Below are 14551 nucleotides of genomic sequence, written 5' to 3' on the forward strand. Positions count from 1 at the left end.
TAGCTGGGTGGTTGGCCTTAATGATATGAACAAATGAATTATATTCGCTGTTTACGTTAAACACAGTTGGCGACCAACTCATATGGGGGGGGGGGGGGGGCAGTGGGGCTCTCTGAGGAGAGATTAAGCAGACGGGCCCAAGCTCTTAAATGTAGAAGAATGAGGGGTGGTCACGTTCCTAAGAGGCTTGACAAGATCGATGCAAAGATGGTGGGTCCTCTGGCTGAGGCATCTTGAATGAGGGTCACAATCTCAAAATAAGGGGTCAGCCATTCAAGATAGAATTGAGAAAAAGGTTAGCTATGGAGTTCTTGATCCAAGAGAGCTGTGGGACCTCAGTCACTGAGTGCATTCCAGACAGGAATTAATAGATTATTGCATATCAAGAAACTGTACCACAAGGGACTGCAGATGCAGTAATCTTGAACAAAACACAAAGTGCTGGAGGAACTCATCAGGTCAGGTAATATCTGGAGAGAGAATGGACAGGTGACGTTTTGGGTCAATACCCTTCTTCAGACTGATCAGGGAGATGGGTTAGTTCAGGAAAGTGACACTAAAATAAAACCACAGTCATGATGTTATTAAATAGTAAGGCAGACACAAGACTCTATTCTTGCTTCTATCTCTTAACTGCTTATATTGTATGGAAAATGGTGGTGTCATCAAGGTTGTGATCGTTTCACTGCTGAGCGAGGTGATGTGTTAAGGATCAATGTGTAGAATTAGGAAATAAAAAGCTTCTAAAAATTGAGTGGGAATTATATGAACATTCCACAGCTGTGGGGTGACAACAATCAGAAGAACCCAAAATAGAAATCTGTGTGATTTTAATACCAGGAGAGTTTATCTTTCGTTTTAATAGAGATATACAGTGTAATTACAGTATAATTGAGACATAACACATCAGATGCTGGAATCTGGAACAAGAAACAAACTGCGGGAGAAACCCAGCAGGTCAGGCAGCATCTGTGGAAGCAGAAGGTCCATCCACTTTTCAGGAGGAGACCCTGTACCAGGATTGATTTGAATATGATGGTATGATTAAGTTCAGTTGCATGTATGCAAAGGAGAATTACAAATCAAATTACTGAGATTCTTCGCCTTACGAATGGATCAATGCAGGCATTGAGACAGCATTGCCCAGGGTAACTGAACAACATAAAACATAATCAGAACACCTAGCACAGGTCCCGAGAACAAGGAGAGGCAGAAAGGGCATAAATGTAAGGAACCTCCCAGCAGTTCTGTGCTGAGATAGAAAGGACAGTAGAAAGAGACACAACAGATTAGGCAGAGGTACAAAAAGGTAGCATGCAGAGCCTAGCAGAATGAGCATCTCCATGAGAACAAGATGGTCAGCAGCTCCTACATCTCTGTTCCCCTCTCTCCTGTTGTGTGCAGATAGTCTGTGCTACATCTCCCCCACAGTGATGACATTCTTTCTGTTCCTAACCTTTATCTATATGGCCTCATTTGAGGATCCTTCAGGGATCCCCTCCCTCAATGTGAAGTAATACACTCCTTAATGAACAATGCAGCACCATCGTCTCTTTTACTGCACCCCTGCATCAGGTGAAAGTTCTGTACCCCAGGATGCCGAGATGCCAGTCCTGCTTGTCTTTCAACCATGCCTCAGTAATGGCAACAATATTGTAGTCCCCATCGATAATACTAAATTGACTCCCTGCATTATACTAGATGCAATTTTGCTTTGTACTTTTCTCAGGTACATTTATCCTTCTGCTCAGCCTACTGGACCTAATTGCCTTTTCTCCTCAAGGTAATTGCACCACCCTATCTAAACTGATTCTGAGCCCGATTCCTCTCCCAACTCAGTTTAAACCTCCCCCAACACCAGCAGCAAACCTCCCTGCTAGGATGTTGGTTCAACATTTCCTTTTTATACAGGTCCCACCTTCCCCAGCAATGGTCCAAATAATGCAGGATCCTAAAGCCCACACTCCCTGTATCTCATTTAGCCATGCATTTAACTGACCTATCCTACTTCTCCACTACTAGAGCTTGAGGTTAGGTTTGGACTGACACTGGGTCCAGCTTGATCAGTTACAGATTGACTTTGGTAAAGTTGTGCCATGTCAGAAGTAGGAACAAGGAACTGCAGATGCTGTTATAGACACAAATATGCTGGGCATCTGCAGTTCCTTGTTCCTACTTCTGACATGGCACAACTTCACCGAAGTAACTCAGCAGGTTAGGCAGCATCTCTGGAGAACATGGATAGGTGAAATTGCAGATCTGGATTGAAGAAAGGTCCCCACTTATCCATGTTCTCCAGGGGTTCTTCCTGACCTGCTGAGTTACTCCAGCCCTTTGTGTCTTTTTTCGTGCCATGTCAGAGTGGCAGTGTTGGGCAGTGTTGGGCTGGGGATCCAAGCAGCTCGGTCTGGATTGGTTTGCGTAGGTTTAGGCTAGGATTTGAATTGTTTGTGTTGGATTCAGATGTGCCCTGGTTGGATCAAATTTGGGATTGGATGTGGTTGAGTCAAATTTAGACAGTCAGGACTTTGACCTGAATCGTTAGCTCTGTTTCTCTTGTCACAGAGGCAGCCTGACTACCTGAGTATTTCCACATTTTCTGTTTTTAGGTTTGAATTGGCTATGATTGGGTTGGGTTTAGATTGGGCCTGGTCACATCAGATCAAATTTGGATTGGCCCTGGTTAGATCTGGCTCATATTAACCCTGGTTGGATTGGGGTAGGTTCGGATTGACCATAGCCAGGTCTGGTTGTGATTGTATATAATTTCATACCCAAATGGAACAATATTATTTTCTCCTTCAAATATTTTTGCAGCTTTCCTTGAAGGAGATCTTTATAATTCAACTACTCACTTCTTGTGAATATAAGTTCCATATTGTAACCATTGTCTGAGCAAAAAAACATTCCCCTGAACTCCTTCATGGGCTAAAGACCATCTGATAGATATGGGGTTTCCTTCTGGAATTTCCTCAGCACTAGTCCTTTTGTGTGTTCCGATCTGAGTCCACTCTCTGTGAAAAGAAAAAGTGTACACATTTTGTACACATTACACAAAACGTGTACAACGGGAAACCTGGCCTTGATGGTGCTCCTTGTACAACCCTGCAGATGAAAGCTTCTGATTGAATGAAGTAACCTCCAGTATTTTGTAATTGAATGTTAGGTTACAAGATGTAAACTTCACGTTATCGTACACTTCGTAGTATTCTTACAGTTCTTCTGGATCTATCTGCCCGCAGTGGATGAAGAGTTTCAGGTTGCGTCGACAAATCTCCTCAAGCAAACCCAGGCCATGCAGAACAAATATCATATGCTGCTCCTCGAAGAGTCCAGGGTAAGGTCTTCAAGATATTTTAAATGATCTTCAGAGATCAAAAATCAAATCCCTCTAATGTAGCTCAACAATAGGGGTTCTTTGCTTGGAACAGAGGTCAATGGATCCCATACCCTTACTCAGTATTAATAGTCTCCAGCTGTGGTTGATGGAGAAGAAGGTTGGCCATTTCTCTTTGCCCTCCTTAGCCCAGGAACACTAGTAACAGCACTTATCTTCTGAGTGGCACCAAATAATATCAGTGCTTAAAAGGTACAAAGCAGAATTGAGCTATCCTGGCGTAGAACATCAATGACTAGGATCAGGTGTAGGCCATAGATCCTTTTTGTGCCCCTTTGCCATTTCCTAAGATCCCAACTAGTTTTTAACCTCACCTTCACCACAACACTCAGAGTGCCCAATATCTGCCCATCCCAGTTCTGTATCGAGTCAGCGACTGTGCATCCACTGTCCTCCTGGGCGCTGCGAAGCTCCAACCCTCTTAGTGAAGACAACTCTTCTTGTCTCTCTGCTGAATTGTCAGTCCTGCACAAAGATGCCCAGATCATGACCCATGATGGGTGAGAAGAGTCTCTCAACATCCACTCTGTCAAACCGGAGCAATTCTACACGTTTCCAATGAGATCACCTTTCATTCTGAACGGACCTCTTTTCCCTTTTCATTGTATACCTGCACTTTTTTTCTCCTTTATATTTATTCAATGTTTATTGCTGATGTAAATTTAGAATCTTTTTGATTCCTCTACTCAGGGTAAAAGGTCTCTGTGAATTAACCCAATCTATTCCCCCCATGATCTTATACACCTCTGTAAGATCACCCTTCATCATTGTGCACTCCCAGGAATAAAGTCCTAGTTTGCCCAACCTCCCCCTACTCCTTAGGCCCTCAAGTTCTGGAAGCATCCTCGTAAATCTTCTCTGCATTTTTTCCAGCTTAAGAACACAAGAACAACCTTCCTATAGCAGGGTGATTAAAACTAAAGACAATACTTTGAATATAGCCTCACAATATCTTGTACAACTGTAACATAACATTCCAACTTCTATATTCAATGCCTTGACTGATGAAGGCCAATGTACTGAAAGCCTTCTTGACCATCCTGTCTACCTGTGATGCCTCTTTCAGGGAACTACTGTATGTACCTACACTCCTAGAAACAAGAAACTGAAGATGCTGGTTTTCACATAAAAAGACACAAAGTGCTGGAGTAACTCTGGGTCAGGCAGCATTCCTGAAGAACATGGATAGGTGCTGTTTCAGGTTTGGACCCTTCCTCAGACTGAATCAGTTCACTTAACCAACTGATCAAGACCCTGCTATAATATTTGATAACCATTTTCACTATCTATGATAACACCCAGCTTAGTGCCTGTCATCTGCAAACTTACTAATCATGCCTTCTACATTCTCATCCAAATCGTTGATATAAACCACAGATAGCAATGGGCTCAGCACCGACCCCTGAGGCACATCACTGGTCATTGACTTTCAGTCTGAAAAACAACCTTCCACCATCACCCTCTGCTTCCTTCCATGAGGCCAATTCACTATCCAATTGGCTAGCTCGCCCTGGATCCCATGTGATCTAAACTTCAAAAGCAACCATCATGCGGAACCTTGTCAAATGCCTTGCTGATGTTCATACAGACAACATCTCCAGACTCCAGAGATGAACACCAGGCTCCCTACCACAGCGTCTAACCTTAATGTTCCCCAGCCCCACACTGCCCATTTCTATCTCCATCCCAAAATCCACAAACAAGACTGCTCTGCCAGACCCATTGTTTCTGTCTGCTCCTACCCCCCCCCCCCCCCCCGAATGTACAGTTCTAAATACCTTGATTCTTTCTTATCTGCCCTTTGTCCAACCTACATCCAAGACACACACTCTTCAAAACTTCAATAACATTCAATTCCTCGGTCCCGATCGACTCATCTTTCCATGAATGTCCACCACCTTTACCCCTCCATTTTCCACTAGGAAGATCTCAAGGCCCTCCAGTACTTTCTTGATTAGACACCCAATTGGTTCCCCTTCTACTAACACTCTCCTCTGCCTGGCAGTGTCCTCAACCTCAACAATTTCTATTTTGATTCCTCTCACTTTCTTCAAGTTAAAGATGAAGCCATTGGCCCCAGCTGTGCCTGACTTATTGACTTTTTGTATGTTACATCGAACAGTCCTTGTTCTGAACGTACACTGGCACCATCCTCCAACTCTTTCTCCACTCTATCGCTGACTGCACTGGAGCTGCCTCCTGCTACCGTGCAGAACTCGTGAATTTCATAAATGTTACCACTAATGTACACGCTGCCCTCAAATTAATTTGGACTATCTCTGATGCCGCTCTCCCCTTTCTTGATCAGTTATCACCATCACAGGAGACAAACTATCTACTGATGTCTACTATAAACACACTGACTCCTACAGTTACCTGGACTCCACCTCCTCTCACCATGCCTCTTCCAAAGTCACCATCCCCTCCTCTCAATTTCTCCATCAGGTCCCAAGATGAGGCTTTCCACTCTAGGACATCGGAGATGTTCTCTTTCATTAGGAAACGTGGTTTCCTGCCTGCTATTGTAGATGGATCCTTCACCTGTGTCCACAGTTCTTCCCTCACTCCCCCTTCCACAAAGACAGAACAAGGATAGAATTGCCCTCGTCCTTTCCTTTCAACCCTCCAGACTCCGCATCCAACACATCATTCTTCAACATTTCTACCACCTTCAACGAGGGTGGCCTAGCGAGCAGCGGTATAGTTGTTGCCTTTAATCGCCAGAGACCTGGGTTCGATTCTGACTACGGGTGCTCTCTGTATGGAGTTTATACATTCTCCCTTTGAACATGTGGATTTTCTCCGTGTGCTTCTGTTTTGCCTAATACTCCAAAGATGTACAAGTTTATCGGTTAATTGACTTCTGTAAAATAGAAGATTGTCCCTCGTGTGTAGGATAATGCTAGTGTACGAGGTGATCACTCGGGCCTGTTTACCCTTGGTATCTCTAAAGTCTAAAGTGATCCTACCACCAGCCACGTCTTCCCATCCCCACCCCTTTCTGCCTTCTTCAGAGACCACTCCCTCTGCACGCCTTGGTTCACTCATCTCTTCTCACCCAAACCACCCGCTCTCCAGGTACTTACCCCTGCAACCACGAGACCAAGCGTAGACTAGGCGACTTATGCTTGATCCGCCAAGACCTGCTGCATCTCCCGATTGCTAACCATTTTAACCCCATCCCATTCCCATTTCTGTCCTGGGCCGTGTCCATCATCAGAGTGAGGCCAAACACAAGCTGAAGGAACAGCATCTCATATTCCGCTTGGCAACGCGATGATCACTGAATTCTCCAATTTTTGGTAACTAACCAATAACTCCATCCCCTTTTTTTTCCACTCCTTCTCCTTCCTGTGTCCCACTTTCATTTGCACCCATTTCTCCTACTATCCCACTCCTTTCCCCTTATGTTGGTTAGTAAAGTATATTAAAAGGTAAGCCAGTAAGCCAGCTGCGATTAACTTTTAGAGAATGGATACATAGTTTATGTGAGGAAAAAAACAGGATGAATGGTCTGGCTGTACCTATCAATAAATGTGTTAGCAAAGTTAAAGCTTGTAAAGTGGCCTAAAAACAGGAACAGGTTTGAGTGAATTATCCATTCCATCCACAGATGCTGCCTAACCCATTGAGTTATTCCAGCACTTTGTGTTTTGCTTAAATTTCTAGTATTTGCAGTTCTTGAGTCTGCAATGAACTTGATATATTTTGAAAGTCCCTGGTATTTTCAACCAAAGGCAAGGTGCAGACAACATGTGATCAGATTGAATGGTAGAACACACTGGAGGGGATGAATGGCCTTCTCATGCTCCAATCTTGGTAAACTATTGGTCCTGGTGCTCACTGCTTAATTTTCTCTGTTCTTCAGAGGACAAAATCCTCCGCTGAGATGGTGATGATCAATCGGATGTTCATTCAGGAAGAAAAGGTGGCTTTCCTGGAAGCAAGACAACTGGCCAGGGACAGTCCTGGTGAGATACCTCTCAATACTTTAACATCAGCAAACTTCGGAGGTGGGGACGTTCAAATGCAAACACGGCGGGGCAGATTGTAATTCAAGTCAAATGTTTTTACATTTTTATGACCAACTCAACCTATAACCTTTAATCAAAGCAATCTACTGCTATATTTTTGGATATTTGTTACAGTTATGTGGTAGTATTAAAAATCGTAGGCATTGCCTCTAAGAAACACTTTTCCCAACCGTTGGACATCCTAGGCCACTTTCCTGTCCAGTTGATGTCAGGTGTTGTAGCACAGCAGAGATTCTCGCCAATTTTACATAGTAGAGCCCCATAAATGGCAATAACATATTGTAGTGATACTGGTTGAAGGACAAATGTTGTCCAGACACAAAGTGACCTCCAGCCTCTGCATTCGTTACCTCTGTGCCAGTGAGGTGAGCAGTTGGATCTTGGGTTAGCTACATTCCAGGTGACTCCAGCTCCTACAATGCAGCACTCCCTCTGGAGAACCAGCGAGATCTCCACAGGGGCACTTGAGCACACTAAAAAAATCAATTGACTCAAGTGATACCTACTGAGCCAAAGCTGGCACTCTTCTCCAGACTTCCTTCACTTCCTTTTAAGGCAAATAGAAAGTTGTAACACAGTTTCCAGTGTACTACTTGTAGATTGGCAGACTCAAACAGTGGTGCAGTACAGGGTGGGAGAGCTCAGTGCGATGAGGAACCGTGCAGACACTTGGGCCATTCAGCTCTGAAGGTGAGCGCCTGTGGGTTGGGACCCTACCCTGGTAATTAGTTGCAAGCAAGTTAGAAGTGGGAGATTGGGATGTTTTTACACAACTAACATAATCAAGGTCGAGTCGCACCCTGGCCACTCCCTCTTCTCCCCTCTCCCATCAGGCAAAAGGTATAGAAGTGTGAAAACGCACACCAGCAGATTCGGGGACAGTTTCTTCCAAGCTGTTATCAGGCAACTGAATCATCCTACCACAACCAGAGAGCAGTGCTGAACTACTATTTACCTCATGGGTGACCCTTGGACTGTCCTTGATCGGACTTTCCTGGTTTAACCTTGCACTAAATGTTATTCCCTTGTCATGTATCTATACACTGCGAATGGTTTGATTGTAATCATGTCTTGTCTTTCTGAAGCTTTTCACTGTACCTCGGTACAGGTGAAAATAAACTACACTGAAACTTAGCAGACAAACCTAAGACTGAAATGAGGACGGTTCTCACGCAATTAATTCCCCTCTTGGAGTATTTCTCTGCCAGAGCAGAGAGAGCTCAAGGCCAAACCCTGCCAGCATCATTATTGTGACACAGATCGTTCACTCCACCCATTGTGCCCATGCTGGCCGCCAGCAGAGCAGTCCCATCGGTCTCAATCCCCCTCTCCCGAAAACCTTGGTCATTATCCTCCCTCACAGGCCCACCCACTCCTCCCTTTGCTGGTTATTGAAGTAGGAAGAGCCAAACCCCTTCCCGTCAGTCATTAGAATCGAAGAATGATTTAGCATTTGTCCTCTCGTTCTAAGGGTACCATGCATCTCTTTCAGTCTCAGTCCTCTTCAGGGATTTTGTTCTGAGGTTTTAGACTGAGTTGAGGAGAAACTGATGCAGAGAATCGTAAATCTGGGGGTTTCTCAGGCCAGAGAACCTTAGATTCCCAATCATCCAAGGCTGAGATTGGAAAAGTTGTTAATATGATTGAGAGCAAGGAGTGATAGAATGCAGAGTAGATGAGGTCAAGGATGAATATTGGAGCTGAGTCTAAAGGTTTGATGACTCATTGCTGCTCCTAATTGTATATCAGTGTTGTGAATGTTTGTTTCATTTATTTTTAGATGCGTATATTTCGTCGGTTTTCCAACCAGACATTGATAACTCTCCACCGTCCTCTGCTCGCCTTCTTGTTGCTCCCAATACACTCCCAAGTACGAAGCAGCTGGCGGCTCCTGAGCTGGTTATCAGGCAGGCCAGGAGCTGGTCCTTGGACACTGGTGCGAGGGCCTTGCCGGCTGGAGAAGATCCAGTTGTCTCCAGCCCCCCCAGCCCTCCGAAGATCTACACTGTCAGAAGCAAAAGTGGACTCAAGCTGAAGATAAAGCAGGAGGCGGGTTACAACCAGGTTGTCCATAACACGGAATTTGACCATCCACCTGTAGGTCCAGTCAAGCAGCTCTCGGGTACCAGAGGCTGTACCCCAAGTCCTTTCAATCACAGCAACAGAGTTTGCAACTGCACCACCCCGTCCCTGGCTGAGAGACGGCTGCTGGAACGTTTGGGCACCAGGGACCTGTCGAAACAAAGGCTCCACCTTGCGAAAGGCAAACTGAATCACCCTTGCTGTTGCAGCCCCGTTCTGGTACCTGATCCAACCAGAACATACCTGCCACTGGACAGTGCTGCAAATAGACTGGGAGACGACCAGAAGGTCAGTCATAGCTGCTGCCCACTGGGCACTGGAGCTCGGCAGTTGACTTCCGACAGCAGGAATGCAAGCAGCAGCTTGCCGTTCAGAACCAGGGGCCGGCCAGGAGGGAGGTGGGGCAACCACACAAGCAACGAGGTAGAGGATACCATCGCGCGGGGTCTGATGGAGGTGGACTCCATCTGCCATCTGCCCTGGGAGTTGTCTCTCCCTCGGCCCAAGCGGCGCAGGTCTGAGTCGGAGGAGAACGGCAGCTTCTCCAGCGACAGCCCCCAGGACAATGCGTTGAATCAGCACCTGCAGAGCGCCATCAACAGCATCCTGGACCTGCAGAGGCTGCAGACATCAGAGGAAGAGCCTCCTGAGTTAGCCGAGCTGAGCACCCCTCCCTGCTCCCCCAGCCCTTCCTCGGGGGACTTCATGCAACAAGAACACGAAAGCGGTGTCCTTGGAGCTGAGACGTCCACTCTGGGAGAGGTAGTAAACAGCATCTGATGCGACTAGGGAGATGCTGGAACGTACGAGGAATAGATTGGAAATTATGTTTTATTTTACAAAAGTTGCACCTGTCTTTTGGTTTGAGTGCTGAAAACTAGAGTTGAACAGTCCCCTGGACAGTGCCTACACAGATTATTATATAATACCAGTTGTGCAGGAGAAGATCAAGCTGTAGATAAAGCAGCTGACACCTACACAAGCAGTTTTGTACAATAGCATTATTTATTAACACTAAAGACCAAATCAAATGTTTCAATCCTTGATAAACCTCCAAGTGTACCTCAAAGTGTGGAATGGTCAGGTGGAGGATTTTATTGATCACTGGTTTACTCATCTCACAGCACTGAGCCCTGGTTTTTGCAGCCCTGTGTTTCTGACTGCCTTTAACATACATGTTCCCTCATGGCCAACATTTTCAGTCATGTTGGGTTAGTACTATGGTCCATGGTTGTATTAGTTCCTCCTTCCTCTGGAGACAAGTTGACACCAGTTCCCTGGGGGTTTCTTTCACACACGCCAGCAGGTCATAGTTCAATCATGAAGTTCGGGTCCTGACCCGAAACGTCACCTATCCGTATTGTCCAGAGATGCTGCCTGACCCGCTGAGTTACTCTAGCAGAATGTGTCTTTTTTTGTAAACCAGCATCTGTAATTCCTTCTGTGTAGGAAGGAACTGCAGATGCTGGTTTCAACGGAAGATAGATACAAAATGATGGAGTAACTCAGAGGGACAGGCAGCATCTCTGGAGAGAAGGAATGGCTGAAGTTTCAACGCAAAGAAGGGTCTCGACCCGAAATATCACCCATTCCTTGTCTCCAGATAATGCTGCCTGTTCCGCTGAGTTAGTCCAGCATTTTGTGTATCTGTTGGATTTTTAAACTTAAGTTGTTGAATTATTTTGAAATGTGTGTTCAGAATTCGCATGAACAGATGAACTTTATCGATGAAGATTCTGTCTATAGGAATTATGAATCAGTGCTTATAAAGACAAATTCTTCTTAATCTGGAATTGTTGCAAAAATTGCAACTTTTAGAATATATTTATTTGTAAGAAATGTATTCCACTGATCTATATTTAATTTCAAAAAGTATGATTTAAATCAAGATTGTCTTGCACTTTTTCGGGGATCATGTCACCTTGATATAAACCAGAAATGTTTGTTTTATTTACAATTTTATATCTTTGACATTGGGTTTTGCAGCTTTAGTCCATAATCAGCCATTTGCAGAAGCATCTTCATATCATATATATACAGCCGGAAACAGGCCTTTTCGGCCCTCCAAGTCCGTGCCGCGCAACGATCCCCGTACATAGAATTTTGTGGTTCAATGAACGTCAGAGTTGGCACTTTTACCAAGCTTGGTTTGAGAAGGATAGCACTTTCACCTTTTTCGAGTCAGATTTATAATGCTGTTTTTATAATTACCACAGGATATTTAAATCTGAATAAAATCCCCAAAGTTGAAGCCGCATTCAGTAACAAAACTGGTTTCTAACTCTTACGGATGTATTAATGAGGGTTTACTAAAGTTTCGAGAGCTACAACAGGTCAAAGAATGCATGCAGATCTGAGTTAAAAGTGGCTTCCTGATCCCCTGTTATCGTGGTCGGCAACGTTGATTGATCCTCATCTGTTGTTAAAGGTCAGAGAGAATACCTGAGTGACCTCCGTACTCCTCCTGTCGATTGACGTGGAGCGTCCTCAGGCTGAGGTCAGTGCATTCCCATCTGTGCAGCTTGGAGGGCGTCAGTCAGTAAACCTGTTGGAATGTGGGAATCGGGATCCAAAGATGTCCGTGGGAATTGTGCTGCCATTGTGGTTTGGAACAGGATGGAGGTTGTGGAGTGCTTGTTATATCATCCCACAGGCGAGGAGAGGGAGGGGTCCAACTAAGGAAGGTGCCGGGTTCGAGGAGCAGGAGTGATCCACTGAATTACCCTGCACACTGGCCCCTTGACGTGAGTATGGAGAGCTCTCACTGGGAGCACTGGCAGAGTGAGATGAGGCAGAAGCTTTCTCATCACGCAGGTGTGGATGTGTGCTGGGCTATCACTTCAGTCAATGTCTTCACTTTATTCATTGTCACCGTATTTCATTCTGTTCAAAGCAAATTTTCATTGTCCTGGTACTTGGTGCTGACTGAAATGGAGGTAAACTAATTTTAAATGTTTTTAATCCTACTAAAAAAAAGAGATCTGGTTTTCCTATGGCGGAAAAGACAAAAAAAATGCACACATATTCTGTCTGCACATTCTGGCACATTTTGGACCTTACAAATAGAACATTCATGAAGTATTCATTGGGTCAGGCAACATCAGTGAGGCATCAGTCTCAGACCTATGTATAGACAGTTGGGACATTAGGAGGGAGGGTGTTTCCATCAATATCAGGGAGCCCCAGTGAGTGTTAGTGACCACAAAGGCCAACTTCTACCTCTGCCTTTTTAGAGATTCCGACAGCCTTCATTGATGTGTTTCTGTACATACCAACAGAAGCACAATGCGCTTTGTGAAGAACATGCACATGATTGTTGGCCAACATGAGATATCCAGATGTGTCCCACTGAAAGTTGAACAGTCCCATCCCTCAGTATCTCAGAACATCCCAAACACCTTCAAATAGTTTAAGATATGATCACTGTGGTTGGGCAACTTACTCCAGCACAGCAAGGGTGGCACAGTGGCGCAGCTGATAGAGCTGCATCACCCTACACTCACAGTGCAAGAAATCCAGGTTCATATCTGACCTTAGGTGCTCTCTACGAGGAGTTTGCATGTTCTCACTCGGACCTCTTGGGTTTCCTCCAGTTTTCTCCCACATCCCAAAAAACATGCCCCTAGTGGATGCGGAAGTCCCTCAGTCCTGCAGGAGGACTCAGCCTGGGTTTTGAGCAAGATTCGAACCCTGCATCGTGCCAGTGAGGACCGCTCGGTCACTGCTGAATCTCCGCAGATGCATCCCGACCAGCTAAATCTTCATTTCCACTCTGGAAAACCCAGCTTCTTCCAATGAAAGAGATGTTTAAATAAGCAGGAAAAACTCTAGAGTGAACCGTCTGCCCCAGGATAAAGTCGTCTGCTGCATTTTCCAGCAGACAAAAAAACACCTTTTCAGAGGTTCTGAGCTTGGCTAGGATAATTTAAGGTGTGTTAGAGTCATAGAGGTGCACAGCATGAGACAGACCATTCTGCCCAACTTGTCCATGCCAACCAAGATGGCGTTCCAAACTGGTCCCATTTGCCTGCTAAGCCCTTTCTATCCACCTATCTGTCTGTTCTTGTGACAGTATTTTGTTTCCGGGCAGAGACTGCACAGGTTTGTGTTGAGTGAGTATTAATGTACATGCTGAAGGTATTTATTCACAAAATGCTGGAGTAACTCAGCAGGTCAGGCAGCATCTCGGGAGAGAAGGAATGGGTGACATTTCGGGTCGAGACCCTTCTTGAAACGTCACCCATTCTTTCTCTCCCGAGATGCTGCCTGACCTGCTGAGTTACTCCAGCATTTTGTGAATAAATACCTTCGATTTGGACCAGCATCTGCAGTTATTTTCTTAATGTACATGCTGTGTCAGGGGAAGGGCCAGACCTGATCTGGGTGTTAAGGGCAGCAGTGAACTGCCTCCCGGACCCCCTCCCGTCTAAACATCGGACTGAAATGCAGTCTGCGGATGGCTCGGCACCAATGTCTCCGTTCCCCTTGCATAGTAGGTGTAAACCATTCAACCCAATGAGTCTGTGTCAGCTTGAGCAATCCTGTCAACCGGTGAAAAAGGTGGGTGCAAATTCATCACATTTGGACCGATAGATGGATAGGAAAGGTTTATATGAATATGAGGCAAATGCTAGATGGACTAGCTCAGGTCAGCACTGTGGTCGGTTGGACTTTGTTGGGCAAAGGATCTGTTTTGCTGTATAATTCTGTGACTCTATCAATGAGTCCCATTTCCTCAATTTTCTTCCTGTTACCTATTTCTTCTCCCACTAGCCCACGTTAGGCCACTCCAACTGATATAGGAGACTTACAGTGCCTTTACCAGCAATTTTTGCAAAATTAACTAAAATAAATATCCAAAAATCCCTGCATTCTGTAGCGTCTCAACCCAAAACATCACCTACCCATGTTCTCCAGAGATGCAGCCTGACCCACTGAGTTACTCCAGCACTCTGACATCTTTAATAAACCAGCATCTGTAGTTCCTGTATCTCCAAAAATCACTCTCGGTTCTTTACCCATTTTTTCCCCTACAGGC

At 45.1% G+C, this 14551-nt stretch overlaps 1 protein-coding gene across 1 annotated transcript in view; it reads left to right on the top strand.

Annotated features, from left to right (window-relative positions):
- The window catches only part of LOC144597725 (uncharacterized), a 43891-nt gene extending 32984 nt beyond the window's left edge, over positions 1 to 10907 (top strand). The window contains exons 7-9 of the mRNA XM_078407257.1: positions 3243 to 3337; positions 7266 to 7368; positions 9212 to 10907. Of these exons, the coding sequence (XP_078263383.1) occupies positions 3243 to 3337; positions 7266 to 7368; positions 9212 to 10293 (1280 nt within the window). The 3' untranslated portion in view covers positions 10294 to 10907. The remainder of the gene's footprint in view (positions 1 to 3242; positions 3338 to 7265; positions 7369 to 9211) is intronic.
- The last annotated feature ends 3644 nt before the right edge of the window (positions 10908 to 14551 follow it).

Source organism: Rhinoraja longicauda, chromosome 10 (assembly GCF_053455715.1).
Source record: "Rhinoraja longicauda isolate Sanriku21f chromosome 10, sRhiLon1.1, whole genome shotgun sequence".
Taxonomy (NCBI): domain Eukaryota; kingdom Metazoa; phylum Chordata; class Chondrichthyes; order Rajiformes; family Arhynchobatidae; genus Rhinoraja; species Rhinoraja longicauda.